At 41.3% G+C, this 19,650-nt stretch overlaps 2 protein-coding genes across 4 annotated transcripts; both read left to right on the forward strand.

The window, feature by feature from the left end:
* The first annotated feature begins 288 nt into the window (after nt 1-288).
* pbrm1l (polybromo 1, like) lies at nt 289-12,061 on the forward strand. Of its 2 annotated transcripts, none has more exons than XM_053315135.1 (30): nt 289-367; nt 698-871; nt 1,017-1,114; nt 1,229-1,376; nt 1,780-1,929; nt 2,133-2,249; nt 2,483-2,551; nt 2,661-2,759; nt 2,852-2,949; nt 3,062-3,153; nt 3,240-3,456; nt 3,650-3,791; nt 3,876-3,961; nt 4,150-4,429; nt 4,554-4,659; nt 5,112-5,751; nt 5,906-6,129; nt 6,221-6,406; nt 6,744-6,901; nt 6,994-7,230; nt 7,749-7,894; nt 8,013-8,170; nt 8,356-8,539; nt 8,641-8,848; nt 8,995-9,193; nt 9,276-9,431; nt 10,205-10,366; nt 10,743-10,807; nt 11,080-11,293; nt 11,623-12,061. In XM_053315135.1, exons 2-30 carry the CDS (start codon nt 728-730, stop codon nt 11,784-11,786), a joined length of 4,947 nt encoding a protein of 1,648 aa, XP_053171110.1. In that variant the 5' UTR covers nt 289-367; nt 698-727; the 3' UTR covers nt 11,787-12,061. The 2 variants fall into 2 exon arrangements, with proteins under 2 accessions (XP_053171110.1, XP_053171111.1); XM_053315136.1 differs by having other exon boundaries at nt 2,852-2,937.
* Nucleotides 12,062-12,276: 215 nt separating this feature from the next.
* On the forward strand, nt 12,277-19,380 carry stau1 (staufen double-stranded RNA binding protein 1). Of its 2 annotated transcripts, none has more exons than XM_053316142.1 (15): nt 12,277-12,443; nt 13,714-14,011; nt 14,376-14,497; nt 14,629-14,785; nt 14,889-15,045; nt 15,140-15,311; nt 15,420-15,515; nt 15,670-15,882; nt 15,972-16,115; nt 16,210-16,356; nt 16,445-16,520; nt 16,788-17,107; nt 17,202-17,324; nt 18,038-18,117; nt 18,581-19,380. In XM_053316142.1, exons 2-15 carry the CDS (start codon nt 13,819-13,821, stop codon nt 18,666-18,668), a joined length of 2,088 nt encoding a protein of 695 aa, XP_053172117.1. In that variant the 5' UTR covers nt 12,277-12,443; nt 13,714-13,818; the 3' UTR covers nt 18,669-19,380. The 2 variants fall into 2 exon arrangements, with proteins under 2 accessions (XP_053172117.1, XP_053172118.1); XM_053316143.1 differs by having other exon boundaries at nt 14,629-14,773.
* Nucleotides 19,381-19,650: the final 270 nt, after the last annotated feature.

Here is a 19,650-nt window from a genome sequence, read left to right on the forward strand (position 1 = left end):
TTGGCTCTTAATTTTGATCCTTTAAAAAAGATTAGGTTATGCTACACAAGTTTCCACTTAACTGCACACTTTCCATGTCCATATTTCTCTTTTTGTAGTAAACCAAACATTCAGCCCGTAATCATATAATTGAGGATAATTTACGACTGATACCTATATGCTGGATCTGGCTGGCACAAACTATTGGATGCAGTATCATTCCTAAACTGTAGGGGGAAGCACTGCCTCAAGTGGCGCTTTCCTTTTCTACACACAAAAACAATACAGTCTCAACTTCCGGGCAGGGGTTTTCAAACAACACTAGCTTGCTAGTTAGCCGTGATACATTTTCGCTCAGGGAACTACGGCAAATTTTGCTGAGTTTTGGGTAAGATTGCATTTTGTAAGTGAATTTATTTTTGTTTGATTACTTCCGTGCACATATTTTAAATAAAGTAAGTATATTTAGTTTCGCCGTGTTGTTGGGAAAGCGGTAAGCCAGCTAGGATAACAAAGCTAACAGCCGTTTGTCCTGCTTTGTTTCATTCAAGCGGCTCTGACGCTCACCGGTTTACACTTGCCCTAACCCTAACCCTTCTACTTTTAGTCCTGTTATTGAAACAGAAGATGGACTGTTGTTGTTCTCGATAACACTGATAGATTTCACGCAAATCCGACCAAAATCCAAAGTAATTTTAATCTCGTCTCACTGTTGCAGCTAGCGGGCTAGCCTGTTGTTGTTTAGACCATGTCTGCGAGCTCTAAGAGGAGAAGAGCCACTTCACCCTCCAGCAGTGTGAGCGGAGGAGGAGACCTCGACGATGCCTCCTCCTCTACTCCTGGAAGTGCCAGAAAAAGAAGAAGAATCTCCAATGTTCCTCCCGTAGACACGGTGAATACACTAGATTTGTTCATTTATCGGCGTTTATTGGTGTTTTAAAAATGTTCAAAGGATTGGATCTCCTGCGGCTTCACATGTGTGTTTATAAAAATATTGAATCTGATATTAAGGATTTTAAATGATTTCTGCTCTGCAGATTGCTGTATGCCATGAGCTCTTCAACGCTGTAAGGGACCACAAGGATGACCAGGGGAGGCAACTTAGTGAAGTTTTCCTAAGGGTACCAAAGAGAAGGTATTGTGATTGAACGGCATGGATCAAGTTTAACTTATATATAACATACAAAGCATAATGTACGGAATAATCATATAGGGGAGATTATAGTAATGTTTGTTTTGTTTTTTCCAGGAATCAGCCTGATTATTATGAGATGGTGTCCCAGCCAATTGACATGACAAAAATTCAGTATAAGCTAAAGTCAGAAGATTATCAGGATGTGGAGCAGCTTACTGCGGATTTCCAGCTCATGTTCAGCAATGCCAAATCATTCTACAAGGTAGAGAGAAAATATTACTTCAGCACTAAACCTTTTTCTAATTGAATGTTCTTAAGCAAAAATGTCAAACATTAGCTGGTTTTAGCTTCTTTGGGTTTTGGCTTGTTATTCATATTAAACAAAACATTTTAAGAAGTTACCCCAGCCTGTGGGAAAGTATAACTGACATGTCATAGACAAGTTTGAGAAACGTTTGAGAAAACCAGTAATTAGTAATTAGACATAGAGGTAATAGTTCATTCTGTTATCATTGCTATGGTATGTTGTTTGTTAAAGGTGGATTACATTTTTCTGACATCATAATATAGTTTAACGGGACATGTTTACCTTTAAGCCACTCTTTCAAGAGTCAGCAACTGTGTCTTCACATCCCTGTGACAGTCCTTTATGTTCATCAATCTAGAGTGACAGTGAGGAGTATCGAGCTGCCTGCAAGTTGTGGGAGGTATATTTGCAAACAAGGACTGAGTTTGTGCAGCCTGGAGATGGAGATGATGACGACGAAGATGGTGATGACATGATGGATACTCCAGGGATGTCAACTGAAGATGAAGTAAGTTTGTTTGCTCATTAGATGTATTGTTGCTGTTACGTATGTGCTTTATTTATATATGTAGCATATTAACACATAGAAAAATAACATCTGCATCTTTTTAATGAATACAATTTCAATCCGTTTTTCATGGAAAGTGTTTGTTGTAATAAATCATAAATCAATGCTGCGTCAGAACTAACTTTTATATAAACATCCTTTAGACCTCAACTGGCAGTTTGAAGGAGGTGTTAGAGCAACTCTTGGAGGCTATAGTGTCACACACTGATCCCTCAGGGCGCCTGGTCAGTGAACTGTTCCAGAAACTGCCTTCCAAAGTGGTAAGTCCCCGAAGAGTTTATGGACCTCAAATGATGCCCTTAAAATGATTACTCAGCCGATGAGACACTAATATCAGAATATTTACCGTAGCTGAACTTATAACTGCTTTTACTGTACTGTTGGCCTTTTTGGAAGTAGTAGTTACAGTCTTACTACATTTTTATGATTTTATTTTATCAGTCTACAGCACTGCTCTGTATTTTCTCACTCTGGGCGTCTCTGTCTTACCTAGCATTATCCAGACTACTATGCCATTATAAAGGAGCCAATAGATCTGAGAGCTATCGCTCAAAGAATACAGGTATTTCACTCACATATATTTTTGTGTGTCAGTCTTCTTAAAAATTCACATAATTCAGAACATCAGTCATGTTCTTTTCTAACGGCACTAATTTATCTTATTTGCATAGATTGGATATTATAAGAGTGTCAATGCCATGGCCAAGGATATTGACCTGATGGCCAAAAATGCCAAAACATACAATGAACCCGGATCTCAGGTTTTTAAGGTAAACTCTTTTCTTAGTCTTGATTTGTTTATTTTTGGTAGAAAGTAAAAGTAGCAAATCTAAATGTTAACAAATGTTCTGTTATCATGTAGGATGCTAACACCATAAAGAAAGTTTTCATCCAGAGGAAAACTGAACTTGAACACGCTGAACCCACTAAATCTAGTCTTCGCATCAGGTATTCACTTCAGTGAGTTTTTAGTGTATTATTTTCATCATCAACTTCAGTAAATTATTGACTGAAAAGTAAATCCTGACGATCCACTTGCTGTGTTTCTTGTGTCTGCACTGTGCCCATTCAGAAATCGCAGGTCTGGTCAGGGGGATCGACTTTCCGGCGTCAGCATAGCGCTTCATTATGGCTCAGAGAGTGAGGACGACCCCATGCTCTCTGGTAAGTATCAGCATTTTAGGCAGCAGGAAAATGTACTTCATGTTAATGTTTAAAAGAATAAAATTTTACTATGCAAATGTTTGTAGGCTCTGTGTGCTATGACGAAGTCGAGTCGGAGGCTGAGAGTCAGAGTTCTAGTATGGAGATGAGCAACCCGATCTTCCAGCTGTATGAGGCCGTGAGGGGCGCCAGGAACAACCAGGGGCAACTCTTCTCCGAACCTTTCCAGCAACTGCCCTCTCGCAGGGAATATCCCGACTATTATCAGCAGATCAAACAGCCCATCTGTCTGCAACAGATCAGGTTAGGAGAAATCATTCAGTCGATTTGGACAGTATTATTTCAAGAAGCAAAATGGCAGATTGTTCAAAAATAAGTCAGTCAATTTGATTGATTGGAATATTTAATTACATCAACTGTTGGGTTATGAGCTCACACTGAAAGACTTAGCTTTGGAGGACGTTCAAATCTTAAACCGCCTTTTGTTTCTTTTTAGGGCAAAAATGAAGAATGGAGAGTATGAGAGTGTGGAGCAGATGGATGCTGACCTCACTTTGATGTTTGAGAATGCAAAGCGCTACAACATGCCTAACTCAAGCATTTATAAACGGGCCTTTAGGCTTCAGCAGATCATGCAGGTAATGACTTCTGCATCCTGCTGCGTCAGCTTGTGCTAGAAGATGTTTTCTGAGTTATCTGAGTCTTTTGATCTGTTTGTATAGGCAAAAAAGAGGGAACTTCTGAGGAGAGATGATGATGATGGAGACAGCATTCTGTCATCTGATGCAGGCAGCATCAAGAGGAAAAGGTATGAACAATTTTTTCTCTCCTTCTGTTAGTTCTGCTTTTGCATGCATTGCTATTTCTGAGAAGCGTAAAGATGGTTTTTCAAGACAACAAAATACATCAGTCCTGATTTCTTGGTTTTCATGTTCTTCTTTTCATACTTCTGATGTCAGCTGTGCTTATAGTTGTTCTACTTTGCCTCTTTTCAAGTCACAAGAAAAACATCAAAAAGAACCGAATGAAAACCCTGTATGCTTCAGTGACTGAGGCGAGGGAGGCAGGCACCAGTCGCCGTCTTTGTGATCTTTTTATGGTCAAGCCATCCAAGAAGGACTACCCTGACTACTATAAGGTTATCCTCGAGCCGATGGACCTGAAGACTATTGAGCACAACGTTCGCAGTGAACGCTATGCCACAGAGGAAGCTCTAATGGATGACATGAAATTGATGTTCCGTAATGCCCGGCATTACAATGAAGAGGGATCTCAGGTAGGATATGTGTGTGTGTGGGAGGGTAAAAAAAACAAATTACTCAACTTTCATGTTTGCTATTAATAAAGCACAGCAATTTTTACTTGTGCTGTATTTTTCTGACTCTCTTATCTATTTATAGGTATATAATGATGCTGACATTCTAGAGAAGATACTGAAGGACAAGCGCAAGGAGTTGGGACCTCCGCCTGAAGAGGATGATTTGGGATCTCCCAAATTGAAACTAAGTATGTTTGATCATACCACTGTTTTTTTGCATGTTTACACCTAACATTACTACTGACCATTTTCTAAACACACTTAAATATTTGAATAGTGTTATTCCTAGCTTGAAACATGCTGGAGTTGACTAATTCATCACAGTAAATTTGTTGCCGTGATATTTACATTATTGTTTGGTAGAACAGTGCAGACTTTTGAAATTAATCTGGTATTAATGCAACACTGGACAGCTGCATGCACACTTCCAAGTGGAGGAACTTTGTTGAATTGATAACCCCATGAGGGATCACCCCTTATCTCTTGTGCCCACCATCAGACCAAGTTTTAACCACCCCGTTATACCATCAATACAATGGCAACTATTGGGTTGAAGAATTCAGTGGTTTCATATTGCTATTGGTTGCACTGTGTCAAATATTATCTAATCTAATTAATTCTGTGTGTTTTGTTTCTCTAGGAAAGAGTGGTGTTTCTCCAAAGAAGTCCAAATACCTCACCCCTCTCCAGCAGAGGTTAAATGAGCTCTACGATGCTGTGCGAAATTTCACTGACCGCCGAGGTCGCCGCCTGAGCACAATCTTCCTCCGGCTGCCGTCTCGTGCAGAGTTGCCTGACTACTATGCTACTATCAAGCGCCCCATCGATATGGAGCGCCTGCGAAGCCATATGGCAGCAGGCCGTTACCAGGATGTAGAAAATCTGGTGGAGGACTTTGCTCTCATGTTCAACAATGCCTGCATTTACAATGAGCCAGAGTCTCTGATCTATCGAGATGCTCTTGTGTTGCACCGCGTGCTACTGGAGACACGCAAGCAGCAGGAGGGAGGCGAGGACAGTGGGGCTCCTGCTGTGGGACCTCTGGTACGAGAGCTGATCAGGAACCTGTTTGTGTCCATGATGGGTCACCAGGATGAAGAGGGCCGATGCTACAGTGACTCACTGGCTGAAATTCCTGCTGTGGATCCTGCTGCCCCTGAAAAGCAACCACTTAACTTTGATGTCATCAGAATGAACGTGGAACGTGGCCGCTATAGGAGATTGGATGTCTTCCAGGAACATATGTTTGAAGTTCTGGAGAAGGCAAGGAGGCTGCACAGGTATGCATACATTTGCACCAGAAAACATCAAGTGTTGGCTCTGTTCAGTCTATGTACAAAAACAACATTTTCAGAAAGGGGTTAATTTAAACCTCACAAACAAACGGCTAAAATGTGCACCAATGTTTACACACTGTCCTATTTTCATTTGCAGGACTGACTCAGAGATATTTGAGGATTCAGTGGAACTACAACAGTTTTTCATTAAGATCAGGGATGAGCTATGCAAGAATGGAGAAATTCTGCTGTCCACTGCACTCAACTACACATTAAAACACCTGCACAGTGATGTGGATCAGGAAAAGAGGGAGAAAATTCCCAAAGAGATTGAGGAGGACAAGGAAAAGAAGGGTGATGAAGAGGAAGAGGAGAACAAAGGTGAGCTTTGTTTTCATTATACACAGTTTGAGGAGTATCATAAAATGTTGATGTGACAGTAATTTGAAATAATGATATTTCTCATTCAAAGACGGTGCAAAAGCAGAGGACCAGCCAGGAGACGCTTCAGAGTCCGAGTCGGAGCGGGTGTATAGTCAGGACTGTAGTTTTGAAAACAGGACCTACCGTGTGGGAGACTTTGTCTACGTGGAGCCATCAGAGCCGAACCTTAAACCACACATTGTCTGTATTGAACGTCTGTGGGAGGATGAAGCAGGTTAACAAATCATTTACTTTTTTGGCAACATGTTTTATTCATATAAATCAGCTGGATACAAATCAGATATCAGTGTACATGTATGAAACAGCAAATGTTAGATATGATCTGTTACAAGTTGTCACAAATCATAGGACATAATATATTCTGAGAACCAATCAAATTGTCAAATACAGCACTAACCAAATAAATATTTCTCATTATGGATTATTTTATTTAGACAGAAGTTGTTGTTTGTTTTTTGTTTTTTTAATACATAAAAAATATCAAATGATTTCAATTGTATTTTTGTGATTTTATTGCTAATATGACCATGACTATGTCTTTTTGTGTGAAGGTGAGAAGTGGCTGTACGGCTGCTGGTTCTACAGGCCCAGTGAAACCTTCCACCTGGCCACACGAAAGTTTCTGGAGAAGGAGGTCTTCAAGAGTGACTACTATAACAAAGTGTCCATCAGTAAAGTCCTGGGCAAATGTGTGGTCATGTTCGTGAAGGTAGGTTCCAAAGTGGAGTCTGAACCACACAAAGAACATTTAACGCAGTGATCTGTTGACCTACTCATGACTTTTTTTTCTTGTTTCTGTAGGATTATTTCAAACTTCAACCTGACGGCTACAGAGCCGAGGATGTCTACGTCTGTGAGTCCCGCTACACAGCCAGGAACAAATCATTCAAGAAGATCAAGATATTTGCCATGCCCCCAAGCTCTGTGAAACTTGCCTCTCGAGAGGTGCCGTTGCCTGTTGTCCGTGTTGCTTCCATGTTTGCCAAGCCTGACCAGGAGACATTCTCATATACAGACAACAACAGTTATGTGGACAAGGTGAGATGACAATGTGTTTTCAAGTGTTTAAATATGACATTACTATACATAATATAGCTCTATTGTATAATTCCAATTTGACCTTGTGTGCTGCTTATAATCCAGTGTGCGGCAGTGTTTAATTTATTTTCATGGGAAATGGGTCATTGTAGCAGCATATAAAATGATACAACAAAGATAAATTGTGGGTTCAGATAATTGTGACACTTTAATATTTTAGCTACTTTTGGACTTCCCAGGAGGTCTGCTAAATCAGGATGCTGTAACCCACTAGCCAAGTTCAGTGTAACACATCTGTAGTCAAGTAAAAAAAAGAAATAGAACACTGAGTGTTTTGTCGCAGAGTAAGAACCGTCAGTTGACCTCGACGACAGGGGATTAATTAACTCGTAAATGTTTATCAGGCAAGTCTCGACAAGGAGCCAGCTAGCATTCAGAGTAGTTAATACCAAGTCTAAAAGTTTGTCACATATAAACAAACACCTGAGTCCTTTGTGTGGGCATGTTTATTCATTTAGGAGAGAGAGGATGTCCCCATGGAGATGAGTGGAGCTGAGCCTGGCTGTCAGCACTATGAGCAGTTGCGCTACAACAACTTGTGGTTTAAAGTGGGAGACTGTGTTTACATCCAGTCACATGGTCTATCCAAGCCCCGGGTTGCCAGGTGAGTGGAAGTTTATTTATGCTCCCTGTCATTGAAATGGATTATTAATATTGGTTATATCATGATTATGATGGAGTCATTAACTATTGATAACATGACTCCCTTGTCTGGGCTGCAGGATAGAGAAGCTGTGGGTGCAGAATGGAACTACTTTCTTTTTTGGACCCATCTTCATTCATCCGGAGGAAACCGAACACGAGCCCACAAAGATGTTCTACAAGAGAGAGGTGTTTCTGAGTAACCTGGAGGAGACCTTGCCCATGACCTGTTTCATAGGTATTGCATTCATACTTCTTGTAAATCAGAACATCCATCATGTACTGAAACTACATTTTTACCCTGGTGTTTTTTTAATTTATGCTACAGAGTTTGAGTCCCAAATACTTCTAATAATGGTTGTTCATTAACTGTCATCAAATGTCTTATTTATGAACAAGTTTTCTCCTTCTCTATGCTCTCAGGCAAATGTATGGTGTCCTCCTTTAAGGACTACCTGTCATGCAGACCAACCGAGGTTCCAGAAGAGGATATCCTGCTGTGTGAGAGCCGCTACATCGAGACTGAGAAGCAGATGAAAAAGTTCAAGGGGCTAAAACGTTTCTCATACTCTTCTAAAGTGGTGGAAGATGAGATCTACTATTTCAGGTCAGTAAGTTAAGCAGAACACTGATTTTGATTTAAAGCTTACTTTTTTTTTTTTGCCCAGTAAGAATTTCTGTTTTCTCTTGTACTGGTACCATGCATAGGAAAGTCATAGTGCCACAGAAGGAAGCGTCCCCCTTTTTGGATAAGAAGATAGAAGAGCTTGAGGTTAAACTGGCAGATATTGAGGATGCAGATGATGATATGGAAGACATGGATGAGGAGGAGGAGGCTCCAGCTACACCTTCTATGCCTCAGATGCAAACCCCAATGACAACTGATATGGATGTCATGCCATACACACCTTCCCAGGTACCCATACATCTCCAAAGAGACTATAGCCTTCTCCTGAACCCCAAATCTTATGTCCAAAGGCTTCAAAGTCCTGTCCCTAATATTAACACCCAACCCGTTTAATTTTTAACTAGTCTTGTTAACTTTTTTTTTTTTTCATGAAGTCCACACCTAAAGTGAAGGGCTTGTCAAAGAAGGAAGGGGCCAAGAGGAAGATCAACATGAGTGGCTACATCCTGTTCAGCAGTGAAATGCGGGCAGTCATCAAGGCTCGACACCCAGATTTCTCCTTTGGGGAACTGAGTCGACTGGTGGGCACCGAGTGGAGGAACCTCGAGGCTTCCAAGAAAGCAGAGTATGAAGGTGAGAGGAGAAGATGTGATTGGGTGCAAAAGCTCTTTGATGTGAAGTGAAGTCAAGACATAATTATTTCTGTATGTTGCAGAACGTGCAGCCAAAATAGTGGAGCAACAAGAGCGTGATCGGCCACCCCAGAAGCAAGTGTCCCCAAGAGCAGGTACCCCCGTAGGGGCACTGATGGGGATGGTGCCTTCGCCTAGCACTATGGGCATGATAAACCAGACCATGACACCTGTGTCAGGTAACCCCTCTCAGAGACAGCACGAGTGCTTGACAACATGGCAGCAGGGAAATGAGGCTGGACTGTTTACGAATCGTAATCTTCTAGTTTTCTAACCATTAGACTCAAAACTACATTCTTAAAGCAACATTTTTCTTCTTTTGCTGCTGTTTCATATTTTTTGTTGTATAATTTTTATTATCATTAGCTTCATATTTTACATTGCATGTCATTGACTGCATGAATAACTTTATTTATTTATTTTTGTTTAACTTTCATGCCTGTTTTGCCTGCTAACATTTTAAAGCCCATTTATATCATCGGGCCCTTTCACACAAGAACCCTCTAACATCACCTCTTTAATGGCAAAGTTTACTGGGTTATCATGACCGTTGATTATTTTCTGTGTTGGCACAGCTGGAGAAACAGAGATTTTTTGCAGAAGTTGCATAAATAATGGACTTCAAATCATATTGTTTAATCATTTAGTCATCTGATCTACTTTGAAGTTATGTACAACCATCATCAGTAAGACAAGACAATGAATATGCTTTACCTGGGATCATTTCTGCTTTTGTAATTATGAAAGTTAAGTAGAAATATTTTTAGATATTTGAATATTCCTAAGCAAACGTAGAAAATCAGCTTGGACACATAATGCCACACCATTTATGGCTTAAGGTGAATGTGTGAAAGGGGCCGCTGTGTACAGAAGTAGTGCATGTTATTTCATAGTCAGGTGCATGTCACTTATGCATGGTTATGTTGTCCTCTCCTCGCCCTCTTCCCCCAAGGCATGATGGGAGCTTACGGCCCACCTTACATGGCCATGCAGGGCCCCCATGACGGTTTGTTGAGTGTGGCCCCAATGCCACCTCATCCCGCCGGGGGCCCCCACCTGCCTCCTCACCATCTCCAGCAAGGTATGCCTGGGTACCCTGGCATGCTTCATCAGGGTAAGGGCCACTGTCCTAGCCACACCTGCTCAGTCACATCCAGTCGTGTCTCTCCTGCTGGAGGGGTTTACCTGGTCCACAGGCTGCACAGCCTGATCCACTCACAAAGCACTCAAAGTTTTCTGATATCAAAATGTATTCACATCGCACACCTTAAATATACAGGATCCACATTTACACATGTAATGCATGGGACACCACTGATACCCAACAATTAACATTCAACTAATGTTCCAAAACTAACATTGTATACAAGTAACTGTAAAACCAACACTTAATATTTGTTTTTGCACAGTGTTAACTCTGAACATAAAGCACACCATCCCAAGTTTATCATAGTTACCAGACAGAAATGATTATTATTCTGATTTAACAGGTATGATGGGTGCTGGTATGAATGGCATGGCAGGAAGTCCAGCATCAGGAAACTTTATGCAACAGGTGAGCCCTGCTTGGCCCTACAGTTTTACATACATAGTTAACATACTTTTGAACTGTAGATGAATTACTTGCCATAAATACTGATAATTTTGTTTCCTGCATAATCCATCAACATGCTGGTCATCTGTGCTGCAGTTACAGTGGCTTTAATGATAGTCTTGTGGCAGTTATGACTAGCATGCTGACATGGTTTATGTGTTTTTTTTATTTTATAATTTAGTATTCCACATATTGGCCATGTGCTAAGAAAAAACATTTTTTTTCCACTTCAGCCTGGGATGTACAGCCCAGGACAGCTTGCTCCTCCACCGTATCCAGGGCAGGGCCAGTTAGGCCAACCTGCACACCTACAACCCACCTCGCCCATGTTTGTGGCTCCACCACCAAAGACCCAGAGGGTGCTCCACTCAGAGGCCTACCTCAAGTACATTGAGGGCTTGAATTCAGAGTCTACCACTGTCAGCAAGTGGGACCAAACACTCAAAGGTGTTGTGCTGTGTTTTGTATTCATATTTTTACTTGCGACTGCTCGGGTCATCTCATTGTCCGTCTGTGTGTGTTTAGAAGCCTCAATGTTGACAGAAATGAAACATCATACAGCATTTGCAGCACGTGATTTAATATTGATTTAACATTATTTAATATGTTTGCCGTTACTGGTTATATGATTACTGTTCACATTTAAGTCAACAACAGTGTATAATAGATAGATGCATAGATACAGATTACTTAATCGTAATTGGTGTTTTTCATAGCATGGCTGTTATGGAACATGACACTGCTCACAAAAATAAATCAAGAACTCTGTGTTTCAGCGCAAAGGCGAGATGCTCACCTGACCAAAGAGCAAGAGAGCCGTCTGCCAGCTCATTGGCTGAAGAGCAAAGGAGCGCACACCACCATGGCAGATGCACTGTGGCGCCTGCGTGACCTGATGCTGAGAGACTCTCTGAACATCTGCCAGGCGCACAACCTCTAACCTGCAGGACTCTTACCACTTGTAACCAGCTCACTCACTCACTGCTCTTTCCCTGAAGCGACTGAGTTTAGGAAGGATTATAGACCATAGAAGCAATATTTTATAGTGAATCATGATGAAATTTATATTTATTAGCTAGCCTAATGAGCTTGGTAGTTATTTGTGTGTGCATTTTCTTTTTTCTTTTTTACACCATGGGGATTCATTTTGCTGCAAAACCAGTGTTTTTGGCTGATTGATACTACCAAAATAAAATTCCGAACACCATGTTCTTATTCTGTGGGCGTGTATGTGTGTGTTTTATATTGCTTTAGCTACCAGTTACTCTTTGTGTCAACGAATGAGCATGTGTCAATGACCAGTTGCACAGATAAATCAAGAGAAACGCGTTAAAGGTGCTTTTCCATCGTCCACTCAGTCCTGCTTTATTCTGGAAGCACTTCCCGTGTGTGATGTCACTTCCGGAAGAAAGAATCCAGCTCGGGCCATTCTCTTTAGTGTTTGCCCTGTCTTCCCAATGTCCACCTCCTCGCCGCCCGCATTTTGATATAAAAATAACATAGACTGACTCTTGAAACTGGCCACTAACAAAAGCAAACGACACTAAAGCAACGTGTCCTATGGAGTAACTAAAAACTGAACAAAAGGAGCGACGAGGTGAGGCTTATTTCGTGCCTTGACGAGGGTTAGCTAGCTTAGCCAGCAGTTTGAACGGCTCTTAAGACTAACTGGGGAAAAAAACCTTTGCTTTAGTTAATAAACGAGTGTTAGATACTACCTCTTATGAGCTGAGAGTACATCCTCCTGAAGATACAATTGCTGCTGTCAATGAAGTGATACTCTTAGTTTCTGCAGAGGCTGTCCCATTATCTCCATCCCTGATTCTGTAGCTAGTTGGCTAACATGGTCCTTTTGGGAAGCTTTTAGCCACCCGGCGGCCTGACTTCATCAGAGACAGCTAATGTCTTAATGACAGCAAATGTGTTATATAGATATTTTCACACATATCGTCAAACCATTAGGAAATGTACGAGCCTAGTTAGGTGTAGGCATTACCGTGTCTGCATTGATGCGAGCAGTTTACACCCCGTTTATACCAGCTAGCTTGTATCTTGTTGAAAAACAAGCTAATGTTTAGGTTAACGTTTTCTCAATGAGTCCGGCTTGAAAACCTTAAGTGGCATGATGTAGTACATGTTTAAAACCACTGCATGCGAGTTTTAGTTGTATCATATCACAGTATGCAAAGGCTCAAACGGCCCCCAACACTGTGATGAACACCTCCCAACCCTGCACCTGAAATGAAAATATAATAATATAAGTCATATAATCATTTATCTGTCATTGTATCAATTGCATCCTTAATTTACACATGATGTTAATGAAGAAAAAAAGCATAAACCGAGCTCACAGTGTTTGTATTGTTTCAGCTAATGCAGGCTTGGCTCTATCAACACGGCATATGCAGTATTGGCCATGCCACTGGTGACACAGATGTGTCCGCCTTGTTTGCTGTGACTGATGAATAATGTTGCCTTTTTTAATGTTGATATGCCGGCTGACCTATGTTTGGTCTCTACAGTCGCCACTGGTTTATGTTTTTGCATATTTTCAGCTACTTTAAAGACCTGCGTGAATATTATGATGCAGTGAAGCAAAACTTGAAAAGGGCAGTGCTGTCATTAATTAGGTTTGTTGTATATGCATTAATTGTGTTGAAGTCACACTGAAATTTTTAACTGCATAATGAACTCTGTCAGTGTGTTCACACACGGGGGGCCCTGTCACGTGCACCTTTGTTGCTGGGAGCTCCAGCAACTGTCACCCTAAGTTGTTTAGAAGACAACTGAGCGGAGCAACCTCTGCTCTCCTTTGTATGTAGATATATACTCATCTGTGTTACTTATTTTATATCCTCACTTTCCAGGCAGAGACCATCAGACCTCCTCAATCAAACAGTTCCCCTCGCCATTTCTGCATTGCAAAATTAACTCAACTTCAGCCTACCATTGACTAAACAAGACCAACAAGGATGTCCCAGCTCCAGTTTCAGTGTCCAGCTAGCCCCATGCCTGCTGCTTCTGCCCCAATGCAGCTAGGGCAGCCACAGCCCGGCTACAGCATCCCTTGTGCCTCAGGCACGCTACCCTCGGAGAGCGCCAGCCAGCCCATCAGGAACTCTGCTCTCCCTGCGGGCTCAGCTACTCCCTACAGTACCACCACAGGTTTGTCCTTTTTGCTGCCATTTGATTATTTTTTAACATTGCTATGTTTTGCTAAGCCACTTACATTTGTGTTTGCACATGTCACATTTTTCCATAAAGGTTTGCAGAAGTGTATTTGTCACACTTTGTTGTTCAAACCCCTCCCACATATTGTACTGTCTATGCAGAGCTTTGTGTATGTCACAGTAGCTGCATCTGAAATATTTAGGATTTAATATTTATTGTTTTCAAAGGTATTTCATTCCTCGCATGTCTTGCTGATGTGTGTATTTTCTGTCCGATTTTGGGATGAGGAGGAACCTTTTGTGTTAGTGGCCATACCTATTTGTTTATTGTGAGTATTTAGGATCTTTTTTTGTTACAGTATCTAACATGGCAAACCCTAAAGAGAAGACCCCCATGTGTTTGGTGAATGAGTTAGCCCGTTTCAACAAGATCCAACCTGAATATAAGCTACTTTGTGAGCAAGGGCCAGCTCACTCCAAGGTATGATGGGAGTAGCCTTTACAAACAGACCTATGTAGTGTTTCCATCTGTGCTGTTATCACATTTTATCACAAATTCATGCTAGCAACAGAGAATCTCATCATTTTTCTTGTGGCTCTTGCCTCTGTCAGATTTTCTCAGTGAGGCTAACACTGGGAGATCAGCACTGGGAGGCAGAGGGGACCAGCATCAAGAAAGCCCAGCATTCCGCTGCTGCATCTGCCCTCGATGAGACAACACTCCCCAAGCCCACCATGAGGACACCCCGCAACACAGGCAAGAACCCAGGTGGGCTGCTCCCACTGGTTTGGTTGCAGTCTTTTTCTAATGCTTGTTCAAGATTTGCAGAGTTGACTCATATATTTTTATCTTGGCTTTATTGACCTTATAGCAGATGGCATAACGCATACCATGGAGTTGAATGCACTATGTATGAAACTTGGTAAGAAGCCTATGTTTAAACCCATCGACCCATACCCGGGGATGAGACCACCAAACTTCAACTACAATGTGCGGGCTCCAGGGCCTTACCAGCGCTCTATGCAACAGTGAGAGCATTCTGCCATTTCGTTTCATCAAGTTTTTTTTCTGGGATGGAAAAACGATTGTATCTGACAGTTGAATATGCTGATGTGTGTCCAGGTACTACTACCCATTTCCTCCAGTTGGACCAATGATATACCACATGGAACTATCAATTGGAGGCCAGCAGTTTATTGGGAAGGGACGCACGCGGCAGTTAGCCAAACATGATGCTGCTGCCAAGGCCATGAAAGTGCTGCAAAAGGAGCCAATATTGCAACATTTGCCAGTGGTGAGAACAGATGTGCACAGTCAGCATGAAATAGTGCTCGAAAGCTTTTGAGCAATTTTATCCCAGCTTATTGCTTTTCTTTTTTAATATGTTTTTTGTTCTCGGCAGATGAACGGAGAGCCTGAGGAAGAGAATCTCAACAAATCAGAAATCAGTCAAGTGTTTGAAATTGCACTTAAACGTAACTTACCAGTAAACTTTGAGGTGATGTATAAATGTATTTGCTATAAACCTTGCATACATATACTGTACATCAAGTCAGTAATAATTAGATGTTTAACTGAGTTGCTTATCCAGTTCAATCATGAAACATAAGAGCCTCTCAACATGCTAATTTGTGACATCTTGGTTTTTACAGGTTTTAAAGGAAGAAGGCCCCCCACACATGAAGAGTTTTGTAGTGCGTGTTATAGTTGGGGAGTTCACTGGAGAAGGCGAGGGAAAGAGTAAAAAGATTGCCAAGAAGCTGGCAGCAGCAGCAGTACTGGGGGAGTTGAAGAGGCTACCCCATATACCCAGTGTGGAAAAGACGCTGCCTCGCATCAAGAAGAAACCTAAATCCATCATCAAGGTAATAAAACTGCTGAGCTGAAATGAGGATAAATCAGCACAGAACCAAAGACTCTTCACGAAGTAATGTTTAACCTGTCTTGCCAACAGCTGCAGACGAGCCCAGAATACGGTCAGGGTATGAACCCTATCAGCCGTCTGGCTCAGATCCAACAGGCCAAGAAGGAGAAGGAGCCAGAGTACAGCATGGTGACAGAGAGAGGTCTACCGCGGCGCCGGGAGTTCGTCATGCAGGTGAGTCAACTGCAAATTAAACATGACTTCTCTGCCATAGCTTTTCACCTTTTCAGTTATTTGATCTGTGAACATGGCATACTTTCTGGCACAGGTGACAGTGTGCGGCCAGTCTGCAGAGGGTATGGGACCTAGCAAAAAGGTGGCCAAGAGAAACGCAGCAGAGAAAATGCTTGAGCTCTTGGGATATAAAGTGCCTCAGCCTCAACCCCCCAAACCGGCACTCAAAACTGATGAGAAGGTACTTCTAGACATTTATTAAGGAAGTTTAATAAACATGGCAGACCAGATCAACCTTGATGTATGTATATTGTGTTTGTAATATTCAGACCCCAGTGAAAAAACCTGGTGATGGGCGCAAAGTGACCTTCTTTGAACCTGGCTCTGTAGAGGATGTGGCATTGGGTGAGTTGTGTTCTTGATAGAGATCTCCTTTACCAGACTCCCAGTCAGTGCTCATAGAGTACAATACAATACATTGTACTCTATGCAGGGGGGGTCCTCAACTTTTTGCAAGCTGGGCCCCCTCAAAGCTGGTTCAATGCAGGGCCCCGCCACCCACTCCCCACACACACACACACACACACACACACACACACACACACACACACACACACACACTGTATTATTGTATTGCTCTTAATTGAGCTCCTCTTTAAAACTCTTTTGAAGGTTCCAAGGAGGAGGACTTCCGCCTGCCTTACCTGAGCCACCAGCAGCTGCCTGCAGGGATCCTGCCCATGGTGCCTGAGGTGGCTCAAGCAGTCGGGGTCTGCCAAGGATCCCAGGCCAAGGACTACAGTCGAGCTATGCCCAACCCAGGAAAGGCCACAATCACTGCCATGATTGCCAACGAGCTGCTTTATGCAGGGACATCCCTGACTGCTGAGACTATCCTAAAGAACAAAAATATCATGACCCAGCTGCCCCATGGACCCCTCACCAGGCCCTCTGAACAACTCGGCTTTCTTGCATCTGTGCAGGGCCTGCAGGTAACCACCTGCATATGGTGCTTTGATGTACTTTCAACTTGTGTGTATGCATTCCTTTGGACTAAAACTTTTGAAATTTTTCATCTGCTTGCAGGTGGAATACAAAGATTTTCCTAAAAACAATAAGAACGAGTTTGTGTCATTGATTAACTGCTCCTCCCAGCCCCCGCTCATCAGTCACGGGATTGGGAAAGATGTAGAATCCTGTCATGATATGGTGAGTTGGGGTTTTTTTTGGTTTTTTTCAAAGCTACACATGAGAGAACATCCCAGAGTAGGAATGATTAGAAATTAGAAATTTAGGAGTGTTTAAATTAATAAATGAAGCAAAGTTGAAGCATGGCAGAGAGCTTCATGAAAAATACCAGCAGATTTATTATAACTTAGTATTTCATTGTTATGAAGGCCTATTTTATCCACAGTCAGTATTGCTCAGAACAAAGCAGTGCCAATATGACTGCTTATCTGATTTTTCTTTTATTTCCTCAGGGCAGTAGGAGAAGCCCTCAGAAGTGATCCAGTTTACTTTCTCAGTGTGCACACCTTATGAGCAAGCCTTATGGATCCAGAAAGAGAAGCATGTTAGAAGTAATTTATTTAAAAATAAAAACATATTTCCCAACTGTTTTCAAGATGTTTCAAGAACATACAATGAAGTGACTTTATCATATATCTTTAGAGGATATGTGATGCCAAGTGAGGGTAACCAAAATAAGCACAGTTTAGGTCAGGCTGATGTATGATGATGGCACACAGAAGACTGTAGCACAGCTGTGTCCATAGTAGAAGCCGTACACACTGCTACACTACCTGCACTTTTTTATTGAAGAATACCTGCTACCACGGAAATGTGCTTTTGACTTTACAGAGTAGTAGTAAAGTGAGTAACCGTTCACTGCAGTTAACTCATACTGTTCTTCACCACTACAGGCTGCTCTGAATATATTGAAGTTGCTCTCTGAGTTGGACCAGCAGTTAAATGAGAGAACAGGAAACGGACCAGTCTCTGGGTAACACTTTTCTTTACTTATGTCTGTTAATAGTAGGACTTTTATTCCACTGAAAATCAAAGCAAGTACTCAGAGTAAAACTGTCTTACTTAAACACTAAATAAAATGACTTTCTCTAAAGTAATTTCTATAGTTTGTTATTTACTGGCATTTCCTACCACTTATCCAGGTGATGCATTTTTTTCCCAGTGATATCTTTTCATTTTTGGAAAGTAAATAGAAGACTCACCTTTTAATTCCAGTCATATACTGTACTTGGGTAAAACTTACTTTAATACCAAAAGCATATAGTAAAATATTCAACACATTTATTTAGATTTTACATTTTACATTAGTCTTTTCATGTGTAAAAAAATGTGTTTACACTGCACAGTTTATCAGATCACACATGTAAATGATCAGATTGTCAAAATATTATTTAAGTATTAACTATAAATGATTAATCTGGTTTCATTTTTTACAGCTGTGGCAAGCAGGAGATCGAAAGTGATCTGCACCTCAAACAGGCTAACTCAAGCACATTGGCACAGACGCTGGATGGCACTGTTTAGATGATCAGGTTTGGTTGTCTGTAAAAGCACTAGAGAAAACTCAGACACTGTGTTCTTAGTCTGTTTTAGACGTCTACAGGATGCTTCAGGCACTGTACGCTCTAAACCATCACTGTTCATATCCATTGTTTCCCAAATGTTCACAGTTAAACAAGATCGATTGGGAAAAAAAAGTTTCTTCTCCTTGATGTTGTTTAATTGTACACATTATTTATTCTTTCGTTGCTTTGTAGAAAAAGTAGCTGCATCCTAGTCAATGAATTGGGGGGGTTTACTTGGTGAAAAAATAATGAAGCGATTAACTGTGAACTCTGTTTTGTTTTGCCTAGAACTTGTTTCCTCTCTGTGAGACCTGCTAACTCTTGTTTTTAAGTGTTTTATGTTTTATCTCCCACTGAGGTAGTTCAAAATGTACTTAAAGTTTGAACCTCATCTTTGTCTAGGGTGCAGCTGGCAAAACTCTGATTTTCCTAGAGTGCTTTATATCAACAACCACAAGTGAAGTGTTATCGACATTACCATGTAGGGCTGGGAAGAATTTGTTACTAAATGTAGCGTGTGATGTAATGTGATGTCTCCACTGTGTGTGGCAGGGAAGTTTCCCTTTGGCATCAGTTTCCCTGATGCTTCCGTTTCCTCCCTCATGTCAAACTCCCTTCTCTCTCTGCTCCCCATGGTAATTAAAATTGCGTGCTGTTATGCACAAAACAAAGATGGGTGTCATCTTGTCTTTTTCTGTGTTACCTGAAAGGGTTTTAGGGTATAAGATGTCAGTGGTGTCATGTTATGATGGTAAAATGATTGTGTAAATGTTTTACAAAAATCTGTTGTAAAAATGAATTATTCCAAGCAGATTTTAAGTATAAACTAATGACATGGGTTATTAAAGACCAAGAGTTTTTTTTTTCTTCTAATTTTAAGTATGACAGTGGAACACTATTGATTGCACTAAACATCAATTAGATTAATGAGTTACTTTGTT

The sequence above is a fragment of the Scomber japonicus genome, chromosome 3 (assembly GCF_027409825.1).
Source record: "Scomber japonicus isolate fScoJap1 chromosome 3, fScoJap1.pri, whole genome shotgun sequence".
NCBI lineage: Eukaryota > Metazoa > Chordata > Actinopteri > Scombriformes > Scombridae > Scomber > Scomber japonicus.